The following is a 25,499-nucleotide window of genomic DNA, read 5'->3' as shown; positions in this document are numbered from 1 at the left end:
TTTTAATGAGCAGTAATTAATTACATCAATATGAAATTACTTTTTTTGTCCTAGCCTGAGTAGTGGACATATGTATATATGCATACACACAAACACACACAAACTTGCATACAGAGATCCACAGGGTTTGTTTCAGCTGGAATTAGCAATGCTACACCAACAAAGTGGAAAAGATGGGCACTGGACATTGAGATCCCTGCTATCTTAAGATTACTTTCATAATTATGCTTAAAATGATCAAATAATTAAAAAAAACACATTATTAAGTATCTTGAGGATGACTTCCCTGTTATGTCTCCTTCGGGTATGTTAAATTATACTTCCATCAATCTCAGCTGATTGGAAGATACTACACAAGAGAAAGTAGAAAAGTCCTAATATTGACATACTAGAATACATTCCAATATTAGGACTCTCAAAGATTACATTGCTTATATAGCAAACAGAAGAAATTAATTCTATTAAGTAGATATAACTATAGGATTATTTGGATAGGATGTATCAGAATATGTCTGAAAACGTCCGTATGTATAACAAGCAAAAGAATGCTTCAGAGCAATAACAGGAAACAATTATCCATGATAGTCAATGTAGGATAATGGTTAAACTGTTGGCCTATGAATGGGGAGATCCAGGTTTTAGTCCATTCTCAGCATCAACGTTCTATAAGTGGCCAGCCACTTAGGCTCAACCCAATTTACCTTTCAGGGTTATTGTTCTGAGAAGAAATAGGGGGGGGGGGGTATACTACCTCAAGCTTCTAAACAAAAGGTAGAGTTGATTAATCTAATTAATTAATCAATCAATCAATCTAGTTAAGGAATCTAATTAAGAAAATAAATTATGGAAAAGCCCAGGGCTTGCTTTGCTTTATTCTTCTTTAAATACTGTTGTCTGTTTTACAGCTTCAGTTGTCAATACTCTTATTTAATTTAATCTTTTTATAAAAATCAATTCATTTTGTTTTAAGATTAGCTTGTTTCCTGAACATGGTTTTTGGTTAATAAAAAATTAGCTAAGGGCATCTCTAATGTAACTGCATGACTGTGACACAGTCTAATAAAAGCCTTCACAGCCCATAACACCAAAATGGACTGTATTTATAAAGAATACCTTAAAAGACAAAAGAGAGGTCTCACGATTTTTAACAAAGTAAAATCTAGCAATGGTAAGGAATAGTATTTTATAAATTAAAAACTGATAAACCTGTATTTCCAGATATTCTTCGGGTCCTTTTTTGTTGTTGAAATTTCTGCATTCAAGACTGTGTAATGCAATTCAACCTATCATTACATTGATAAACTTTTTTGAGAGGGGGAAGGACATGTATATATAAAACATAATAATCCAAAAGATGATTCGCTTGTCTGTGGTCTTTTATGCTGTATAAACCCAGTTGACTGTAGCTTAATTGACAAAGCAGAACATAACTTGCCATAGCCTTCCTCAATTTTGTAGAAGTATTGATTCTTGCTGGGTGAGCATGTAGTTCAAAACATCTAGGGTGAAACAGGTTGGGAAAGACTGGCTTTGCATGTTATGAGAATATAGCTGAGGAATGAAGGCTTGCTCTTCCAAACTGCTCTTGAATCAATCTACCTCTGGGATACAGGAGTAACATTTTATATCTTAAGATCTGCAAAGCAAAATGAAAACTCTTTTTTTGCAAATGTGGATGATCGAAGAATGATGGAATTTAGTCATCACGGACTAATTGAATAGCAGAATCCTGGTATTTATTTTTCATCATAACTTCTTTATCATACTGAGTTCTGCATCTGTGCTGAAAAGGCATTCAGGGACTAAAGAGTGGAGATTTTTAGTGGGAAGTAAACCCTCACTGTTTATTTCTTAAACACTATTATTCTCCTCTTTTCAGCCTTCACAGCTGCCATGTGATTGGGAGCATTCTACATGCTTTTTTCTGAGAACAGCTTAGGTTACTTTTTTTTTTCCCATTGCTATCTTTCATCATTTTATCTTGTACAAAAAGACTACAGAAGTTGCTGGGAATGAACATTTGAAGGACTTGCGTTTAAATCTAGCTGTTCTCTGCAAGGTCATTGGCCTTCAAAGCACCATTTTGTGCATGTACATGTATACACAGTGAAAATAAACGAACACTCTTTCTCCTGTACTGCATTTTTATTAAGCAAGGGATGTAAGATTTGTAGCTAACTGGCATTTTTGCAGAAAAAGGCACTGCTGTTGGCTCTTTGGATAGTTCTGCAGCCATCCTTTCTTTAGTCTATTTATAGTCTACACTTCTGTTAACAGTTGTTCACTTCCATACTTCACCTTCCAAATTAGATTACAAGTAGTCCTTGATTTACAACAGTTGGTTTAATGACTGTTTAAAGTTACAGTGGCACTGAAAAGGTAACTTATGACCATTATGATTTATGAAGATGGTTTTGTAAAGATGATTTTTCACACTTATGACAGTTGCAGAATCCCCATGATCACACAATTAAAATTTGGATGCTTGGCAACTGGTTCATATTTATGACAGTTATCGTGTCCTGGAGTCATGTGATCAGCTTTTGCCAACTTCTGAAAGTAAAGTCAATGGGGAAGCCAGATTCACTTAACAACCATGTTACTAACTTAACTGGATTGATTCACTTAATTGTGGCAAGAAAGGTTATAAAATGGGGCAAAATCACTTAACAAATGTCCCACTTAGCGATATAAATTTTGGACTCAATTGTGATCATAACTCGAGGACTACCTCTACTTTTAACCAAACCTTAAAATCCATTTCAATATTGAAATCTCGACAGATTGTTGAGAAACTACAAATGCTTAATTTGAACTCCTCTGCCTTAGGATCACCAATTTGATCCAGTTTGTAAGATTGTGTATCTACTAACTCTGATCTATGAAAACTTTGATATTCTTCTCAAAATCAGCAACAAACCAATTATGTGGTCTGTAATGAATGTTCTACATTGATTTTTTTCAAGCTGAATTTCAAAGAAAGAAATCAGTTCTTTTCTATCAGGCTTAGTTTTCTTGTCACCCCCTCTTTATTATTCTGTTCAATTAGAGACATTGTGGTACTATAATGTTAACTATATTTATAAGAATCACTGAACAAAAGCTAGTTATTATACTCTAGCATAAATAATCTCAAGACAAAAGCAGACAACTTGCAGAGAACTGCCTATTATGCAGGTTAAGCCAAGTTTGGGCATGTCTAGACATGAACCCAGTCTCTCTAGTTGGAGAGCAGTTCCTTATAAGTCTGGTGCCAGCTCAGTGAAACAATTTAAATATCTGTCTTCTGTAGTCAAATTAAATATGATGTAAATCATGTAATATTTCTGCTATGTATAGTCATTTACTATGTAAATCTCAGAAATGAAGCCACCATCATTCATCAAAAAACAGAACAAAAACCAACTATGAATTTTGGTTATAAAGTGGGTGTCCAAGATAAAAACTGGATGCCAGACTTTTGCTGGATGACATGTGTTAGACTTCTAGGATGGTTAAAGAGTTCATGCCATAGGCCATTTCCCATTTCTGTTTTTTGGATGGAGCCCCAAAGACCATCAGACTGTTACTTTAAGTGCAATGATGATGAATTGAATTAATTCCTTTTCCCAAGATGGTTTTATAAAGATGATTGGTTATAGAAATTCTTGGCTATGAACACAATGTGTGCAGGTGACTTCTCAAAAGTTAATTTGAACGTTATCTTTTCACAGCAGAAATAAATTACCATATGTATTGTTAGCCCATGTTGCTAACATTTAAGAATTGTAGCACATGAAACTACTTTCGAAACGATCCGATATGAAAAATACAAATGGAATAAATGTGGAGATATGATGGTCACTGCACTTATGCTTGGCGTACACCTGGATACACAAAATATTGTCATTTTGTGTGTGAATGGGACCGTATGAACAGGGGAAAAAAATACTGCATTCACGAAGAATGGCCAAAGTGTACTTTACTTGTTCCAGGAAAAAAGAATGTGATAAAAGGTCCATTCGTTGACCCCGAAAAGGTTTTCCTTCCTCTTTTGCACATCGAACTTGGACTTATGAAAACATTGTTACTGTATAGCAATGGATAAAACAGGAACTGGTTTCATGCATTTGAGGATCAAATATCCCAGGATTACTGATGTTAAATTAAGAAAACATTTCTATAGATCCACAGATAAGAAAATTGATATAGGATGTTAAAAATGATGAAGAGTTATATGAAGTTGAAAAATCTGCCTGGCAATCATTCAAAAAAGTTGTAAAAACTTTTGGAAATCATAAAAGTAGAAAACTATCATGAAACAGTGATCTCTTAAAGTTGTACCCAGCCATGGGATGGAACACGTCACTGAAATTTCATTTCTTGGACTTTTCCCCAGTCTTAGTGTATTCAGTGATGAACGCATTGAACAATTTCATTGGGACATTTCAAATATAGAAAAGTGGTACCAAGGCAACTGGAGTCCATATCTGGCTAATGCTGGACCCTTAGGAGAGATGTTCCTGAAGTGAAATTCAGCAAAAAACCAAACCTTTTTTTAAAAAAAGATAAATCTCTGTGCTTTGAGCTGTGAATATAGGTTATTACCAAACTAAGTGGTGTGTTGCTCAAAAACATTGCCTAATAGAGAATCTTGAAAACATTCTAATTCAGCACAAAAAGATATTTCAAGATTAACCACTTTCAGTTTGTGGGACAAAATTCTGTTTTGTTTTGCTCTAGTATTATAAATTCTGATATCCTTGTGTTCAACCTCTTCCAATATTTTTCAGATTTGTATAGGGCTTCCTTAAAATCTTGTTCACTTAATGAAACTTATCACTGGTTCTTGTGTACAGATGATCATTAAATACAGCTTCACTTGCCACCCTCATGGGCTAGTACACTTTCTTGCTTCTGTAATTTTTGTCAACATTCTTTGCCTGAGAAAAATTACAGGAGCAAGAAAGGCCACCAGCCCACGAAGGAGACCATGTGAAACTATATTTAATGACTTGCCAACTGTGCTATTGCCCACTCTGCTTCTGGTCATTTCAATCCCAACTGATTTGGGGGGGCTTGAGGATTATTATTCAGAGTTGAGTGTATCTCAGGGAGTTCTTCCATCTCTTCTTCCCTAGTTCCAGCAGTGGCAGAACCGATCCATAAGGTTTCTCCTTCAAAGAACAGTTAGGCTTATGAATATCTGAACATATCAAAAAGCTTAGGAAAACAAAAGAGCTGACACAGTCTTTCAAGCGATTTACTTGGATGCCTACACTCTGGGAATAATCTTCTGAAATCAAAACAGGCTTTAGGACAGAGGCAATGTCTCCTAACACAAATGTTTATGTAAATCGCTACAAGATGAAAACCAATTCTTATTTCAATATACAGCACCAAATTCATTTGTAGTTGAAGCAGCCCAATGAAAACTCATTTCATATTGTGCCAATATGTGAGGGATGCAATTTGGGTGGAACAAAATGACATTCCTAAAGGTTTTTTGTGGATCACCTTATCTTCTCTTCCTTGGGGAGAGAATATGGTCTAGTTACTTTAAGATTTTTTAAAAAACTGGCATCTATTGGCCTTTAACTCTGCATCTGTCAAAACAACAGATAAAGGCAGCAATCTAATAGGCACTACAAAAACCATTCCTTCCATTTCCAAGCACAATTGAAAAGGGCAGTGTTTTGAAAGAAGACAGCAAGAAAGTAGAACTGCCACTTGAAGAGGATGGACTTTTCAGTAAGTGGACTGATATATATTACTGCAAAAAGTGAAAAACATGTGCATTGGATAGTTATGAACCAAGTGCTTGGTGAGTGAGAGGCCTTGGAAACCCAAAGCATAAATAAACAAGCTAATAAATAAGCAAATTATTTTCCTTGATGCAAATCTTAAAAGCAGGTATAGAGCTCAACCTGACAGTGATTGTGCTCAGGGTATAAACTGTCTTACTGGCAATGATGTAGATAAGTCTTTAAAGGATTCCTATAACTGACCTGACATTGCATAAAATGTCTTCTATCTGAATTACTAGGGACCTGGGTTATCACATCTATAAAATAATTCAATTCCAAGAACCTTAAGAATGTTCTTGTATTCCAACTAACTCAATTACTGAGAAATCTGATCTCCTGTTAATGTGAATGACAGAATCTGATATCACAGAAATGGTATAATTATCTAGCTCAGGGGTTCCCAACCGGGGGTGCTTGAACCCCCGGGAAGGTGCGAGACGATATTCCAGGGGGTGTGAAGACTTGGGTTTTCAAAATTATAGTGTATATGCATAATTTGTTGCCGTTATTTTGAACTTTTGTAAGGGGCACAAGAATATATCAGAAGCATTCTAGGGGTGCGGGGTATAGAAAAGGTTGGGAGCTGCTAATCTAGCTGAACTTCATACGAAAAGGAAGAATTTCTGTCTTTCTTGCTGCACATGTTGGTCTTCCCTTTAGACCTGTGCTGTTTTCTCATGTTGACAACTCAAAATTTATTATTTCTTCTAAAAATCTATTTCATATATATATTCCAATTACTTGAAGAGTCGGGATTTTTCAACATGGTGAAGTGAGTTCGTGAATTCATTCTCATCAGTAAAACTAATACTGCAGTGGCACTTATCAGTTGTGCCTTTTGTTCTTAGGGGAAAATCTTCAAACTCTTATTTAATAACTTATTCAAATTGCAAGACTGAAGTGACTGGGTTCATTATCTTCAAGTAAGTAGTATAGCATTAAAATAGCAGAAACAAGGTTCTGAGGGCAAATTCAAAAATCTTATAATGTGCAGTTCCAAACATATGCTGGGTCTTAATTAAGAACTATTGATGAAATATGATTCAGAAGCTGAAGATTGTTTGATTAAATGGATGCAGACTTGAAACAGTTGCAGACTAACGGAGATGGATAGGAATGTATATATATATATATATATATCTCATGAACAATTTTCAACAAAAGACCGTTAAAATTTATTCCAAATATTATATTCAAAGAAAAGTGATACAAGATGTTTTATTGTTGGTATATTATTTCAGATTTGATTTCTAAAATGAAGTATTCATTCTCTAAACACTGCTGGAAATGTAATGAGGTCTATCACTTTTATCTTATTTGATAGCAAAGCTGTAAAGCTTAATAATTTTTGGAAATGATCAATATTAGAATTGAACAAATTTTTAAAAGTTAAAAGTACCATTTCAAATTATATTTTAAATAAATTTTACTGAACTATATATTCTTTTAAGTACACTGAATATTAACATATATTAATTACCACAGGGATATTCATATGCTCATTAATGAAAATGGCTGTTTGTTTCCCTCTTGGAAGAATGGCCAACCAAGTTGAGGTAGTATGTTTCAATGTTGAGAATAGCGTTGTATCTTAAATGAAAATATGATGTAGAATTCAGTTCTAACTGAAAACCATTCTTGGACTACAACTTAACACATCAGTTTCTACTTCATCCAACATTTGGGTTTCCTATAGCTTACTGTTTCAATTTGTACTGGTTGACCATGTATTTTTTGTTAAAGCTTAATAGTGTTTTCTTTATTTTTTAACGCAATATTATATATTAGAAGTAGTTAATAACATTGGAAAGCTTGCAATCTCCATAGCATTTTATTTTATATTTACATATTCTTTTATACTTTTCCCTTGTATTTTATTTCTGTTTGTTTTCTCTAAAATGTATAATTTTTGAAAAAACAAAACATTTGTCTTTCAAATTTCAGATTACTTACCTCAAGGTGATGCTTCTAGGGGCAATCCCATTAGTCATCAACTTCTGAACTGCATGCATTTAAGAATGGACCCACCATAATTTAAATTTTATTAGACATCTTTCCATCACAATAGTTTTCCTCCCAAAGGTGAATTTTATCTTGTACCCCTCTCTTCCATTTGCTTTTTATGTAGACTTAAACTATGCTGCTTTGCCTTTTGCCTTATTACAGGCAGTTCTCGACTATGTCAATAATTGAGCCCAAATTTTCTGTTGCTAAGCAAGCCAGTTGTTAAGTGAGGTTTGCCCCGTTTTATGACCCTTCTTGTCTAAGTTGTTAAGTGAATCACTGCAGTTGTTAATAACATGGCTGTTAAATGAATTTGGCTTCCCCAACTGACTTTGCTCATCAGAAGATTGCGAAAGGTGAACATTGCAACTGTGATAAATACATGGCAGTTGCTAAGCATCCAAATTTTTATCATGTGATCACAGATATGCTGGAAGGTTGTAAGTGTGAAAAATAAGTCATAAGCCACTTTTTTCAGTGCCATTGTAACTTTTATAGTCACTAAAGAAATGGTTGTAAGTTGAGGACTAACTGTAGTTTATCTATAGCATAAACTGCTGCTTAATAGCTTTCTTGGGACCTCATTACTATTGTCAAGTATTCAGCTAAAGTCCCAGCACAGGGTATTCATATTCTTACTTCTACATAATAATAATCTGTAGAAGAAATTACAAATAAGTGCTGTAAAAATTATAAAAGGCAACTAAGATGAAGGAAAGCAAAGGGGCCAAATACAGAAAATATATTCATATATCCATTTCTCCAGTGCATACTAGGTAAATACTCTTTGACCTAGTCCACACACTGCACCAATTACAGCTTCATGCATTGTGAGAGATAGTACGGTTTTCAGAAGTTGTGAATAAATTTTAATTACTGTAGTTTCTGAGGGTCTTGATAGAATTTGCTTTTGCAAATCAACATAAAATAGGTATTTAAAAAGAACTTGTGATTACTAAACAAAGAAAATAAATAAGCTTTTATTATGGAGGTTTAGTAACTGTTGCAATATAAAATTAGCATTCACAATTCATAAAAAACAGCAACAACCTGTTTTTTAACATGATTATTTATCTCCCTGATTGTGAGTAAAGATGAACACATAGGAACTTACTCACATGCTGCTAAGAGATACCAAGCAGTTGGGTTTTTTCCGCCCCGCTGAATTTTAGGAAATTTGGCTGTAATTGTTTGCTCTTTATATAATTGCCTGGTATTTTTTCTATTTTTCAGAATGTACTACATGTGTATTATGTGCTCCAAAGTAGATAAGCTTCTTTGACTTGGAATATCAGCCCGTGTTATATATTATAATAAAAAATAAAAATAATGTTCAACTAAGGAACATTATATTTAAATGTTAGGCCATTAAATATTTGATTATCAAATTACCATTATTTATAAAAAATTAAGTTTCATCCTAACTCTCTTGCAGGATTATTATGGGGGTAAAGATTAAAACGGGAAGGAAACACTTTCCTATAAACTTTGTGGATGAAGAACAGGATGAGTAAGTAGGTAAATATATTTTACACGTCGCAAATATCAGACGAAGTCTGTTTAACTTGCAAGATGCAAGCACAATAGTTTTAAATAACTTTATGTTCATATAAATACACTAATGTTAACAGACATGGAGCAAAGCAATACATTTTCCCTCATGAAAGGGGCTTTATTGAAATATCACATTTATTCAGATGCAATATTCTGTCTTATGCATTAAAAAAAAGATCAGCAGTGGTAGAAAAATCAGGGAAACAAAAACTAAGTGCTTTAAAAACAGTAATATTATGTAAAAAAAAGCTTACATAATATAAAAATCAAGTTTTCAATCTTGAGACCAGGAGTATATATATGCATAAATCAAGCTACTTCTTTTCAGGGCAAGCAACATTACGCAGAAAGAGTTAAGAAATATTAAGCCAAAGAAATTAGAGGCATGAGATCAGAAAAGATAATCTAACTAAATATAGTTTAAACCAGAATATTCAATACACTTCTCCATTCCTTTCATCATATTCACACAAATTCACATTTTTTAAATTTCTCATTTTTAAGTTATATCATTAATTTCACCTAATCATAACTTCCTCTCCATCTTCTTATTTACTTCATTTATGTATTTATTCTCATTCTGTCTAACCAATTCAACATTTCTTTTGTAATTTTACATTCAATCTATGATCAGCATTCAATCATTCTTGACCCTCACTCTTCTTTTTTCACCAAGCTCAAGTCTTAAACTACTTCATTCCCATTCCTTTCTATTTATTTTTATATCTTCCTTAATATAACCAATTCTCCCTTGCATATAACAAAATGGCAAAACCATATTCTTTCTTAAAGAAACCACTTGTTTCTTTCAGCAAACACACATTACTTGCAACAAGTCGCTCTCCATCTATTTACTACCATCTATACTAAAAATCTTAGTACACAAATTTTCTTGCTCAATTTTTGTTGCTGATGTATAACTTGTGATTCATTCACTATATTCCCCTTATGAAATAATTACCTTAATATACATTTTTATAAATATGAATTATGATTATAAAAATGAGTGTTATCTATTCATTAGAGTGTATCAAATATATTTGAATATTCTTTCAGATTTTTCTATGCTACAAATTCCTTTGGTCAAAATCAAGTCAGTTTATTGCTTGATACTTGCCATCAACTCTTCCTTGCCCCTCAGAAAGCAAGACAGATTTGTGCAAACATCAAAACAGCAGCAAAGAAAATAAGAAATATCAACAAGAAAGCAAGCAGGTAAGCTAGGAGAAGCAGCCAAAAACTATAAGAAAGATATAATTATGAACTACCTAGCAGTTTTCCCATTTATGGTTCATGGGCTGTTTGAAGCATAAAACTGTGAAGGTGCCAGGAAACCAGAAAAATTATTATATTATCTTTTCCCGATAGCCTGAAGTTATTGTCAGAAGAACGGGAATAATATGATACACATTCTTTTATAATTATAAATAAAATGTTTCAGAACAAGAATAGTAGACTTTAACTCTTCTCAAATAGTATCAGTATTACAACACAAAAGGAATATTGTTCTATTTATATTCTAAAAAGCAAGATAATTCTTCCTTAAGGGAATATTGCCATTTATAAAAGAGTATTTACTGATCTTCTTTACAGGATATTTTCTGAATTTTTATCTACTCTCTTGTTCATCTTTATAAAAGTCATCTGTTCCTGATTAGATATTTCAACTTTAGAAAGAACTCCTGGTCCCACAAATTTGCCTTTTGGATCCTCAAAAGAATAAATAGCAAAAGGATTTGAACAAGTGTTGTATCTGAATTTGATATATATGCTCTATTTTAGTTAAAAGATAAAGACCTGTCCAAGTACTAACCAGATCCAACTCGGATCAGTATTGGAAGATTAGATAATATCAGCTACCATCTAAATTCTAATAAATCATAATTTAACTCTTTATATCTGATAGTTTGACAAAAAAAATGAACTATGAATTATCCAAGGATACAGTTAATTATAAATCAATTTAATATACCAATATGATGATTTTAGGATCAAATCAAATTATGCAAAATATTATTACCATATTTTTGTTCTGTTTAAAAATCTATTTTTGTTTCTGTTATTTTTCAACAATATGTCTTTTCCAAAACAATGGTGGAAAAAAAGTTCACTGCAACATTTTCCCAAATTTTTATTGGTATTAATATTTGTTTTACAAGGATCATGAACACTTCAGCATGTAAATCATAAAATATATTTCATTCCAAGTTGGACCAATAACCCTCAGCTTAGCTTGACAACAGATGATTAAAAGCTCTATGTTCTAAACTCTATAATGCCTTTTTTATTCACATGTATAACTTATGCATTCAAAGTATTATGTAAAATGTTTCCTGAATTATGAAAATGTATTTAACAAGATATGCATACTCACTATATTGCGAATAGTTGCTAAAAATTTGCCATACTAAAAGTACTCTCATATTCCAGAGCTTTGGGAGGAGCTACAAAATTCAAATAATGAATAAAGTAAATATGGCTACAAAAATCTTTCAATATCATTTCCACATTTCTTTTTTTAGCCATTTTAGTATTGGAAAGATTTATAGTCAGACAAACTTTTACCAGCTCTATTTTACCCTTGGGGTAGAAGCACTCAAAAGATGTTTATTGTAAAAGTACTACAATAAGGTATGTTTCTAAAAAATACAATTACATTGTTAGACATAACCACTAAGTAATTTATACAAAACCTGACTAAGAAAAAAGTCCTAAAAACCAAAAAGGAGCTGAACGCATTTTTTAAGGGAATTCATTCCACACAGTATCCAATGTTAATGTCTAGAAAAGTAAAACTCAACTTTTTTTAAAGAAATAAATAAGTTGGTCACTCAATTGAGAAAAAAAGGGTCCTATATTACTTTTCTCAGATTCCTAGATTCTGTCCTGGACTTTTAAAACTGTTCATACGAAGGATACTTAATAAGTCTAACTTAACTGATAAAATAGAAGGAAGTAATCAAACATACACCTGCCATTTTTTCCTGTCTATTCAAATCTTGCCTTAAATAAAACATCTAACTTAACATTAACCAATATTTTTGGTACATTTTGGCTTTACTATAATCAATTCAGATAAAAACACATGGCCAATTGAGTTCCTAGTATAATAAACAAAAGTTCTTTGTATTATTTCAATTTTTTAAAAGAACAATATTATCTTTTAAATAGATAATTAAATTTAAAATAAATCTTTGCAATTTCATTTACAGTACATGTATTTGTTACTATAGTAACTTTAGATGTTCATTTTAAAAATAAACTACAATCCAGGATTTAATGTCCTAATACCAAATATGGCATTCATTATACTACATAAAACAGATAATCTAGTAACATAAAATTATAACACATGTTCAGGTGGTCCTCGCTTTAATGCTCACTAATTCAGAAACCATTCAAAGTTATGGTGGCAGTGAACAAGGGGTACCTCCAACCAGTCTGTGTACTCCTGATTGCTAGTGTCCCTGTCGTCATATGATTATGATCCTGGCTCTAAGCACCTGTCTTGCAATTACAGATAGTCCTCAACTTACGACAATTGAGCCCAAAATTTCTGTTGCTAAGTGAAATATTTATTAAGTGAATTTTGCCTTATTTTACGACTTTTCTCGTCACAGTTGTTAAGTGAATCATTGCAGGTGTTAAGTTAGTAATACAGTTTGTTAAGTGAATCTGGCTTCCCCATCGATTTTGGTTGTCAGACGGTCATAAAAGGTGATCACGTGACCTTGGGACAAGGCAACAGTCTTAAATGAATCAGTTGCCAAGCATCCAAATTTTGAAAACAGTCAGTCACTTTTTTCAGTGCTGTTGTAACTTTGAACAGTCATTGTTAAGTCAAGATCTACCTGTATGATGTTGCAGCATCCCATAGTTACATGACTGCCATTTGCAACCTTCTTTGCCTGCTTCCCACAAGCAAGTCAATGGCAGGAGACTGCAAATGGCAATGTCCTTGCTTAATGACCCATGGTGATTGCATGACACCACATGACATTGTGCTTTACAACTATATCACTTAGCAATGGAAATTCGGGTCCAAATTGCCAATGTTATGTGAGGACTAGCCATAAGTAACTATTTTCCTTTCCAAATTCTTAAACTAGAGTTGATATCCTCATTTATACAATGAACAATAACTGCGGCAAAGGGGGAAAAGGGACTCCCTGAAAAACTGGAATCAGCCAACTATCAGAATGCATGTTTCTAAACTTGATGGCCTAATAATATGTCTCATATTACATTCCTCTTTGTGGACTGATGACTATAAAGATGGTCCTTGAGACCATACTAAACCTAAGAGTCATTTCTCAGAAGAATTAAATTAAAACTCAATTTCTTTTGGCAGTTCAGTATGGCTTCACTGAAAAACAGAGAAATACCTTATTTAGTCTACAACTCTGTGGTGTCATTGAGAAAATGATCAATGATATGTAGTGTGTACAATCCCACTGGCTAAAAAGCAATGCTGTCCTTCCTTCTCATACCTTCCTATATAACCATGTCAAATGCAGAATGAAGTATGCTTTAGTTTGCAAACATCTGAGCACTTTTCTCACATTGCAATCATAATGCAAGAAAACCTGATAGTCCAAAAAGAATAAACAATCCAGAACAGTGGTTTGGAAAGCTATTCTTAAAGCTAACAAGAATGAAACTGAACAAGACCGAAGTGAGTTGGAACTCAAGCAATTACTTCAAAAAAGTAATTTGTAAAAATGTATTTATTAACAAATATTAAGTAGGAACAAATATCGCGAGTATCAGTTCTAGTTTTTCTTACTACATAAATATCAAATATTTGTGCAGCTATTTAATACAACTTTTATAAAAGCAAAAAGCAAAATTAGCATTTTTATAGCTTACTGTATTTAGGAGAAATTTCAACTAATTTTCAAGATAAAGCCCAAAATTTTGAAACAATCATATAGTCCTGTAATGGCACTCTGTTATTCTATTAGATTGAAAACCTCTCAGTGTTTAAACATTTTTTTAACAATGTTTTAACTGTAACTAATGATATGTTGAGTTTTAAATCAAAAGCCTATGCAATTAACATTTTTATATAAAATTTCAACTCATATTAAAACTCTTATTCAAAAAAACTAAATCTAAGGGTACTAAGATTTTATCCTACATCCTACATAAAGAAAATTTTAAGTTCAGCCTAAAGAGCCACTGATTTACTAAATGATTCTAAACTGATTTATTAAATGATTCTAAACTAAGTTATTTGAAGCTAACAGTTTTTCATGTATATAGAGATAAAAGAATAATATAAGCTTCTCCACAAAATGTTATTCATACAATATAATGCTCGCTTCTTTCATTGGAGCATGGTCAGAAGCATATAAAATCAACTACATGCCTAAAGATTAACTGCAATGGGAATTCATGACTTTCTCCTATGGTAAGATTCAACTGTTGCTTACAGTGAAATATAGAAAATTTACATATTAGAATTGCTTCTGAGAATAAGCAACCATAAAGGAAAGTAAGCCTACTACATTTCACTATAAGACATACAAGACCCTACTGCATTGCAATGGTCAAATATATTATTATATACTGAAGTCAAAAAGCACCAGAAAAAAAGTTATTGTAACAGTGCTTAACGACACTGAATGCAATGATTTATCATCTTTCCATTTTACAGATACAGGAATCATTCATCCCACTATCACTTACATATTTAAACTGTTTTATATGTTATTCTATCCGATATAACTTCTAAATATAGATCCCAAAGTTTAAAAAAAAATCAAGGATTCAAATACTAATTTAGAATGGTCTCTACACATAGTATATGACCTCACTCTTCTGAAAACATATGGGATAATATGGTAAAATAGCATGAAGTATCTATACAAGTGAAAAAAATGTACAAGTCACAATAAACTGAGATACAGAGTTATCATTTAACCACATTTCATGTTCACTTGGAATTTCTGCAATGCATGTTATTCTTGTATCTTTTGGGTTCCTTCATGAAATCTTATTCAAGGCTTCTCCAAGTTTCTCCGTGGCTTCTCTGTATGCCTATCATTTTTAGTATCTTGGATAACCTATTTTGCCCCTTTTGTTTTGCTGTGTAATAAAACAACAAGGCCTGTGTTATGTTTCTAAAAGTGCTGGTTGCATATTATCAAAAATATAAGCAGCATCTCAACATTTTGAACAGGATAAATTAAAACAGAAATCCTAGGATATTTTTCATTCACTATAATGTATCTTTAGAAGACTAGCTAAAAGCTTTCATTTAAAGAAAAACAGAAAATCCTTCGTTTAAGTTAGGATTTTCTAAAATGTATCTTGAAAAAACATTGTACTAGCCTAAAGTCCAAAGGTTATACTCAATGCACATGGAAGTTTCTGTTACAGAAACTTTCCTGACCTCCAAGAATCTGTGCTTCCAGAGAAGGAGGAATCTGTGCTTCCAGAGAAGAATCTTCTGAGGATCAGAAAATACTTTGGAAAGAACTGGGATACAGGGAAGCAGGAAAAACTGGATGGAATAACTTCAGGCTACTGAGACTATTCCCCCCTCCCTCCCCCGAGATGTAAAAACAAATATATATCACCCTAAACTTGAAAACAGTAACACTAATAGTGTAAATGCACCTATATTGTTGGAAATTATTGGTTATGTCGTCTAAAGAGAGCCTGCTGTAGAAATTTAGTTGTGACGATTTATCTTCATAGTTACAGATGAACTAGCCATAGAAAGGCGGATACATTCAAAATAATAATTGCGTCTGGGAAAAGTGAACTACTGGTTTCTCTGTCAAGATCCTTGGTGAGACACTTGTGCAGGCATATAAAACTTGTAGGGTGATAGTTATTTTTTGTATTCATTTCAAAACAACTGGGACATTCTAAAATGAAGCACATAATTTCTAGGTCATGATAAAAAACTGAAACCTCATTTACTGTGAATAACAGAATGCTACAGAACATAGTTTTACCGTAAAAAGCAAAACAATATTTTACAAATCCAAGTGAAAAGAACTTGTAGAAATACTACTCCAATCAGTAGTCATAACATATTCTTATTTTGTCTTCATACTTCAGCAAACATGCTTCTAAAAAGTAACGATAAAAAGCACAAACTCTTGACTGTAATGGTACAATCTAACTGAAGATTTTACAATAGTGTTACATAAAAATAAATGTGGAAATTACCTGTTTATATTCACTAACACAGCTTTGGCAACAGAATCTTTTCGGCTCTCCATCAACCATAAGAATATTGTTTGCTGCACCTTTACTTGGAAGGTATTCTCCACATTGCTCACAACAATTCATGATTAAACCATTTGCCATTCGGTATCGATTGAAGCAGTGATCACTACACAACTTATGAGTCATGTTTTTAAAGCTAACTTCATGGCGTATCTAAAAGCAAAAATTTAATTTTATATGAAGATCTAGATTTATTTTAATTATGAATTTCAAGCACATCTTTAGGCTGTTTAAGCAACCTTGAAATCTGCCATTTCAGAAATAGAAGCTTGCACTAGCACTTAAAATACAGATGTTAAGCACTTTAACTGTATAGAAAATACATCATATAACAACTTAGAAAAATTCCTTATGTTAAAAAGGAGGTAGCACAGAATTCTAGCATTGTTATAAAGATTATAATGATGACAAAGGACATGCTGCTTTATCATTACTATATTCAGTCACTAAAGAAATTTAATAGACCTGTAATTATTGGTTTAAAAAATATAAGTCATGATAATGCATTTTATAAGGTACATAAAATTCAGTCACTAAAGAAATTTAACAGACCTGTAATTATTGGTTTAAAAAATATGTCATGATAATGCATTTTATAAGGTACATAAAATTACATAAAATTTATTAATGTTCACAGATGTTACACAAAAGTGAATTCTTTAAAACAAACGAACAGAAATATAATAATGCCCTTAAATTTAAACGTTCAAACATAAAGCTAATTTGCTCTTTCTCAACCCCTGCTTGTCCCAATAGTCCTACTCCATTAACAGTTTAGTTCAGGGGTGTCAAACTCAATTTCACTGAGGACCACATCAGCATTGCGGTTGCCCTTGGGGAGGCCGGGTGGGTGTGGCAAGAGTGGGTGCAGCCTACTGGGTGGGTGTGGATGGAGTGGGTGTGGTCTACTGGGTGGGCGTGGCCAGTTCTACATCATTCTCATCAAGGGTGCCTGTGGGGGCCTGGGCAGGTGTGGGACAGATCTGAGGGTCTCTGGCAGAAGTGAGTGGGACCGGGGCAAGTGCCAAGGCATGGTCCACCGGGGCAAGTGCCAAGATGGCCACCACAAAATTGTACATTGGCTCCCGGCTGGCCTGGGCCAGGGCCAAGGCAGCGGGGGCCATTCCCTCACTGTTTCCAGGATGGCTTCGCGGGCCACATGAAACCACTTCGAGGGCTGCATCCGGCCCCCAGGCCTTGTGTTTGACATGTCTGGTTTAGTTTCTTTGGACAGAAGGCAATTAGCACAGCTTTGGTATACAACTGATTTTCCTCCCTCTGAAAAATAAGTCTATGCATTCTTGCAAAGATATAGAACAGTGCGTACTGCATGCTCAAATATTCCAATTAAGAAATATTTAAACATTATTTTTTTAAAAAAAAAATCTGAAGGGGAAAGTGTTCACAGGAGATTTTCCAAAGGCCAAGATGGTGCTTTACTCATTCAACTATAGAAGTTTTATGTCTTCTACTATGAGTTAGTATTTGTCAAGAGATGAAACGTGACACATCAAATAACTCACAGTTAATAGGGAGCCTTAACTAAATAATCCACTCGTTTTTCTTTAAACAACGATATAATGGTATCGATAGTTTCTTAAGTAACTCAAATAAAATGGATTTTAGGAATAAATTCAGTGAAAAATAGCAAACAAACCTCAGTTAGTTTACCACAGATAGTGCATCTTGACTTATTTAAGATTCCTTTTGAGGGATTCTGTTTGTCTTCATAGAAAGACAGACATGATGTACTGCAAAACTCCTGGAAAGATTCACTTGAATCAACCTGAGCAACAATGGTGCCTTTCATTGTTGTTATGTCTCTGAAAAACAAAATCATTCTGTCTCAGTACTTTAGCGACCACTGTATATTCTTTATTCTCAGAAGTTACAGCTCTTTAAAAAAGATCCTCCCTATCCTATCTTTATGAATTTAATACTCATTTTCACCAGAAAATAGTGTAACTTTTTAAAAAGAGTCCATTTCTATTTTTAATGAAAAAGCAATTATGCTACAAAATAGTGACAGAGGAAAACAAATATAATTGGTCAAACAAAGATTAAGTAATTTCTATCATCCTGCTTTTATGAAGCTTTTAGCAGGTTTATCTTTTTGTACTGATGTAACAAGACATAAACCTTCTTCTAACCCCTATTTATCCCCTTTTATGCTATTAATCATGTTTTTATACATGTATATACTAGAAGGATTGACTTGTCAGTGAGACAGAAAGTATCACAGTTACCAACTATTGAAGGCAATTCTTGATTACGACTGACATCAAGAAAGATGGAAATATTGCTTTTGAGATAGAGACAATGGAAAAGGAATGTGTTCTTTCAGCCAGTTTTTCATTTCACAATGTTTTACAAGTAATATTATGTTTATTACCTTAAACTAGTAATCAGAAAACAATAATGGAAGGAGATAAATTAAGAGATAAAAATTGTGACCTAAGAAATGTCACTACCAACAAAATTATGCTTTATGCTTTTCCTATTTATTGCTGACAAACACCAACAGTTAAAAGACCTTGCTTTTCTATTTACATGTATTAAATAGATTCAGGCTTATATGAAGCCCAACTTTCTATAACCATTTAGTCATTTTTTTAAAAAAAATCTGAATGCATCAGAATGGATATACTTATTACAACAAAGCAGTTTTAAATAAGATAATCTAATATATCACTTATTGATATGGGTAGCTATAGAAATAAAATAAAATAAAATAAGTAACTGGTAATATGACTATTTACTAGTTTATTGTAGACATTATCACAGAAAATCTGGGTTACTTCAATTATTATGCAAACCAATTTCCATTTATAAAATGTTACTTTTTTCTTTCTTTCTGTTTGTTTGTTTGTTTATTTATGGCACTTTTGGCATGCACCTATCAATTAAAACCATGCTTATGTCTACATTCACTATTGATTAATTTTAATTCCCACCAAATGTCAGACCAGAGAATAGCAATTACAGTAAATTATTACTAGCCATTCACAAACTTAACTAAGCCTGCTCTTCTTAATGATTCTCAATCTTTGCCCAGAACTATATATATAAACAAACAACTGATAAAAGAACATAAAAAAAATATCTCACTTGTCTCTTAAATAATAAAATGGATTTCACAAAGTTATTGAAACAATTAACAGGACTATAGTTTTAACAAATGTGATCAAGAAATAAGAAAAATCCTTACTTTTTGCACATAACACAGAGTTTCTTTGGAGCTGGTTTATGTGAAAATGATGAAAGGCAAGTAGTAGAACAAAATAGATGAACAGATCCTTTCCGCTGATATGCCGTCTGGCCCTTCTGCAAAGGCTTTTTGCAGTTAGCACATGTAACTTTAACCTGCTTTGAAGGTTGCTGTTGTGCAGGTGGTTGGAAGACTTGTTTGGGAAGAGATGCCACAGGAGACAGGGAATCTACACCTGGTTGCTTCTGATTCCTTGGAAATGAAGCTGACTGAGATATCCAGGAATCTTAAAAATACAAAATAAAGAAACTTGGAATTAAGTAAACAGCTTTAGGGAGTTTACAACGGCAATAGGGTGGCATTAATCTGACACTTAAGCACAGTATTGCATTGCTAGTGCAGGTAAAAACAGCAGAGATTGTTCAACTGTTGCTAACATGCAGTGAATTGAACTGCAATAATTTCTACATAGCCCAATTTTTTTAAAAAATAAAAATACTTAAGAGTCATAGAAATAGCAATAGAAGATTATAAACCAGGATAACTTTGAGCATATGACTATTTAAATCAACATTTTAAAAACTTTTAAAATATGAATTGTTCCTATGTAAGATTCTTGTCCAAAGTTTCTTGAATTTAACATGCTACTACAAAGCAAGTTAAATAATGAGGCTACTCTTGACAATGGCCAGAGAAAATAAAGACAACATGGAACTGATTTATTAGTCATGTAAAACAATCAGTCATGTAAAACAAACATCCTCCAAACCTTGGTTTAAGAAAAAAAAAGGAGAAAAGTTTACATTTTAATTTCAATTATTAAAATAAGAACAAAAAGTTTCAAGTTTGTCTACTTCCCTAATTTGTTATTAAATCTTACAAAGCTGTATAGGAATTATTCAGTACAGGTAATTCTCCACTTATGAACATTTGCTTAGCGAAGGTTCAAAATTATGACATCCGCACCACAAAGTAGTTATGAATGGGTCGCAAAGTTACATATGTTGCAACATTACAGTGGCCATTCTCACTTACAAATGACCACAGAGACACTGCAACATGCTACTTTGGTGCCATGCCTGAATCCTGAACTGCCCACGCTCGCCTCCTATGCAGCCTTGGGTACCGGAGCGCTTGTCCAGCCAGGCAGAAAAGCGCCAAGCCAGCCTCTCTCTGCCGAGCCCCAGCCTCTCTCACAAGCGGGCGCGGCCCTGCCCCTCACTTGCTGGAGTGCCGAACCTGCCCGGATTTTACAAATTGCACTGTTGCAAACCTGGAAAGCTTGGCATGCCACCACTCTTGATCCCCTCGCTTCCCAAAAGCATTTCTTTGCTAAATTGCAAGAGGGGCTCCTAAACAAACCTGTGTCACATTTCTCTGCCACCGCGTACAGGGAAACAGAAGTTCCTGGGATTAAAAAAAAAAAGTTCAGACATTCTAACTTCTTGCAAAGAAAAATAAGATCTCACGAAGTTGGAAGGTCTGACTGAACTTTTTTTTTTAGTCCCACAAACTTTTGTTTCCCTGCACGCTGTGGTGGAGAAACGCAATGGAGCTGGAAAGGTTTGTTTAGGAGGCGCTCTTGCAATTTAGCGAAGAAATGCTTTTGGGAAGTGAGGGGAGCAGGGTGGTGGCATGCCAAGCTCTCCAGTTCCACGGCAGTGCAATTTGTGAAACCCGGGTGGTTCGGCACTCCAGCAAGTGGCAGGGCAGGGCTGCGTCCGCTTGTGAGAGAGGCTAGGGCTTGGCGGGGACCAAGGGCTCTGGCACTCAACGCCATGCAGGAAGTGAACGTGGAAAGTGTAGGGCTCTCAAACATTGTGCCAAAGGTAAATTAGCAGTCGGTGAAGGCCCAAGCAGCTTGGGACCCCAAGGGGTGGAAAGAGGAGCATGGGGTCTCTCAATGGGTGGGGGGAGGCGTTTGGTGGCTGGATGCAGTGGTCTTGTCCCTCCACTAGGCCTTCCCTACTCTGAGATACCTCATGTGCACTTAATGACCCGCGCATTCGATTAGCAAATGCATGAGCCAAAGCAGGGAGTGATCGTGTTCAAGTTACACCATTCACTCTTATGAATTCTCAGGTTACAAATGTAATTGACAGGCTCCATTACATTCGTAACTCAAGGACTACCCATATCTGAAAAGCATCTCATACTGTTTACATTCTGTGTCTGTATTATATAGAAGTAATGAATACTTACCTTGAGTAGTAGCAGAGGATTTTAAACTACTGTACAAATTAAATTATTGTTACTTTTATTTTAACTTGAGCATACTTTCTATGATTCCGTGTTAGCTACCCGCTTTTGGCAATACCTTTTGACTTGAAGTACATGTTTTTATATCTCTGCAACGTTCAGGTGTAATATATAATTTCATTCTCATTTATGTGACTTGATAATTGTGTCCCATCAATTTTGAGTTTAGATATTTATAGGCAGGTAACACAGTATTGTTATTGCCATTGAAATGGTACATTAAAAAAATCTTGATTTTCTTGGGGTGTTTTATTGTTGATATATATATATATACACTGTGTATGCTCTCACATTAATATTATTTATACAGTTAAGAAAACATCAATACCTCCCTTTTTATTTTTAGTAACTATCAGCTATCATTATATGGAAGCAAAAATATCAGGAAAATAGAAATAATTGCTTTTCTTGGGCTTCTCTCTAATAGGTAGCGAAGCAGCAACAAGAAAACAAAAAATGCAATACCTATAGCAAGTTAAACTTAAATGTTTTAACTGTTTTCTTTAGCCTATATACTCATTTTTCAAAGTGAGATGTATGGCATATAAATTTAATAAATAAATATACCCAAAGAACATAGGTATAACAAATGTAAAATAATTTAAAAGACCTCTCTCTTTTCTTTTGGTTGAAAACTGTGTGTAAATAACTTTTTGAATAACAGTTCATGATGACAAACTTATTTTTTCTTATAGAATTTATTGTAATGTTCCAAAAATATTTTACAATCATATCAATGACTTTTTTTTTTTTTACAATCTGGTTAATAGGCAGCACTTATACATATATATAACTTTGCCTGGCTGAGATTAGAAACTATTGAATGGAAACTGATCTGAAGTTCTCACTGACGGCCAGGAGACTCAAAACATTTCCAGCTGTGTTCTGACAGAGCATTTGAGCTGTTCTGAGTTTTGTTCCAACAGAACACAACCAACTTGAAATATTTGGGCAAAACATTTCGATTTGTGCAGTTTTGTTGTATGAGCTAGATAGAACACACTGTCTATTTGATACCTACCCCCTATATTAACAATATCCACACCTCCAATCTCTAGCTTTCACAGTTATTTTTATCTTCTATTAAAAATCATTGCTTGGGCAGCATTTTCTGCCATTGGTTACATTCCAGTAATTTTGGTTCTGGTATCACAATTCAGTATTGCACTTTCTTGTATAACAATTGATAATGCAGTCAAATTCTTTTTGTGTGGCAAAAATACAGTTGTATTTTCATCTTTTTAACTTCTAATAGTGATCAACTTAGTAACATCCTCAAATCTTCAGTGATGTTTTCACAAATTATTTTGCAATATTTGCAAAGTCATGAAACAATCATGCAAAAAATAATGCAGGTATCATATACCTGTCCTGAAGAATGTTATTTAAAAAGTAGTGATGCTCATGAAACACTGGAAAGTTTCACGTGAATGCGCTGAAAAAAATAATACAGGTGTGAAAACCATTTTTCCCTTGTGGTTTCAGGTATCTGAAGTTGATAACTATAGTCATGAACTCATTAGGCAAAATAAATGGCATCACATATCTACAATTTTTGGCACACCGTCCTGAAGTCTGTTTTGTGCACATGCAAAACTTAACATCCAGTCTTTATTCCCAATAATTCCTGGCAGCTTTACTATTCTGTACTTATAATTCTTTCTTCAGGCTTACTTCCATCATACTGAAAATCAGGAAGCACGCCAACAGAGGAAAGTGGAAAATGTTTCCTCAAAGCTGAGAATATATTCTCAACCTCTGATAGAGAGCAGCATCAAGCTCAAAAACTAGCTGGAACCTTCATTGCCACCCTGTAAGTATACCTATTAGGGTGTGCAAAGCAACACTAAGCAAAGCACTACCAATACCTACTTTGAGAATGTAGCTACGACTACTATAGATGCAGAGTCATCAAAACATGACACTGATATTTCCATAACATTGAGGAGAAGTGCTCCAATGCTTTATTTTTATTTTTAATTCTGGTAAAGATCCATTTTCCTTCTTTATCATTGTATTTTTTTTTGTTCTTTTGAGACAAGTGCCATGTTTTCTGAGGTTTCACAATCTGTAGTTGCATGGTATGGATTCTAATCTTGCTGTATAAAAACAGGCCTGATATTAGCCCCAGGTATGAGAGAATGCTAACAGATAACAATAATGGTAGCTTATGATACAGAGCAGGGAAATCCTTATCAATGGGCTGGCTGTGATTCAATGTATTTCAGAAAAGATCGAATACATGACAGGCATTTTATTTAACATTTGACTATATCAAAATATATGTAGCTCTCACAAAGGAATGTAGAAATCGTCAGGAAGCACATCAAAATCCAATAGTTATAAGCAGTTCAGTACTCAAAATTCAGCCATTAGTGAACAAAATTACTAATTAAATATTGAGTCATTGATATGCTTAGTACACGGATGTAAGAAATGTTTTTAGTTACCTTTCTTAAGCCTACATTCTTTTTTCAAGAACCACTGGTTTCCTTACAAACCTTTTTAAACCATCAAAATTAAAACTTCTATTCTAGCTGTTACATATCTGATTAACAATGAAATTTAATGCAAATATTTTCAATTGTATACTTGTCATCTCAAAATGAAGCTATAGATGTCAGATAAATGGCATAAAAGCTTGCATTATAAATAGGCTTTATTTTAACAAAATAAAATATCTGGAATTAGCCCAATCCCCCCAAATTTGAACTGGTAATACTGGTATTTCAAAGGGTCTTAAAGATCTGGCTCTTCAGGCCTTAGGAGGGAAAGGCTCTTCCTCCTTTCTGTTTCTTGCCAGTTTGTTTTGTTTGCCATCATTATTCTTGCTTGTTTTTGTTCTTTGTTTTTAAATGTTTTATCTATAAATTACCCAGTCATCAGAAGGAGCAGCATATAAGTTTAAGAGTATTATTAAAAACTATATTTTTGTTATAAATCATAAGAAATGTTATTAAACAGTGGCTTATAAATTCTCTTAAAGTACAACTCAAAAGTAAAACCACAAAGTACCACAATTCACTGCACAGTAATTCAATGGTGATTAATTTGACTGAACACATTCCTTAGTTCCCACTGCTCAATCCTATTGTATGTAACTGTTAGCTATTGGAGCTCAGCAAACCTGTGATGTTCAGCTACCGTTGAATCAATTTTTCTGTCTCTCTCAAGCTTACTTTTAGAAAAGAGTTTAAATGGTTTTGTTTTACAACTGAGACCCATCTAATTATTTTCCTTAGATTCTATACTAAATTACTTTTCTTTTAATTTCCTACCTTCATTTTCTGCATAATGTAGGCATTCTCTAACTACATCCTCATGGTTGCCTTATTATGAAGGAATCCACAATACTCAAGATATTTAATTTACTTACCAGCCCCCAGAGGTAGGAATTTTTTTTAAAGGCCCCAAGGTTCCAGATAATTGTACTCAATACATTT

At 33.6% G+C, this 25,499-nt stretch overlaps 1 protein-coding gene across 4 annotated transcripts in view; it reads right to left on the bottom strand.

The window, feature by feature from the left end:
- The window catches only part of LOC107288237 (zinc finger MYM-type protein 2), a 48,086-nt gene that overhangs the window by 7,545 nt on the left and 15,042 nt on the right, over positions 1-25,499 (bottom strand). For 3 of the 4 annotated variants that reach the window (XM_015816831.1, XM_015816833.1, XM_015816832.1), the window contains 3 exons: positions 19,798-20,083; positions 18,247-18,412; positions 16,530-16,742 (listed from right to left, as the gene is read on the bottom strand). In XM_015816831.1, the coding sequence (XP_015672317.1) occupies positions 16,530-16,742; positions 18,247-18,412; positions 19,798-20,083 (665 nt within the window). Of the gene's footprint in view, positions 1-14,065; positions 15,435-16,529; positions 16,743-18,246; positions 18,413-19,797; positions 20,084-25,499 lie in introns of those variants that run through there. The other variant, XM_015816834.1, reaches the window with a different exon arrangement.

Source organism: Protobothrops mucrosquamatus, unplaced genomic scaffold, assembly GCF_001527695.2.
Source record: "Protobothrops mucrosquamatus isolate PMUCROS unplaced genomic scaffold, P.Mucros_1.0 scaffold508, whole genome shotgun sequence".
Classification (NCBI taxonomy): Eukaryota; Metazoa; Chordata; class Lepidosauria; order Squamata; family Viperidae; genus Protobothrops; species Protobothrops mucrosquamatus.
This window is presented reverse-complemented; position numbering and strand designations above follow the sequence as displayed.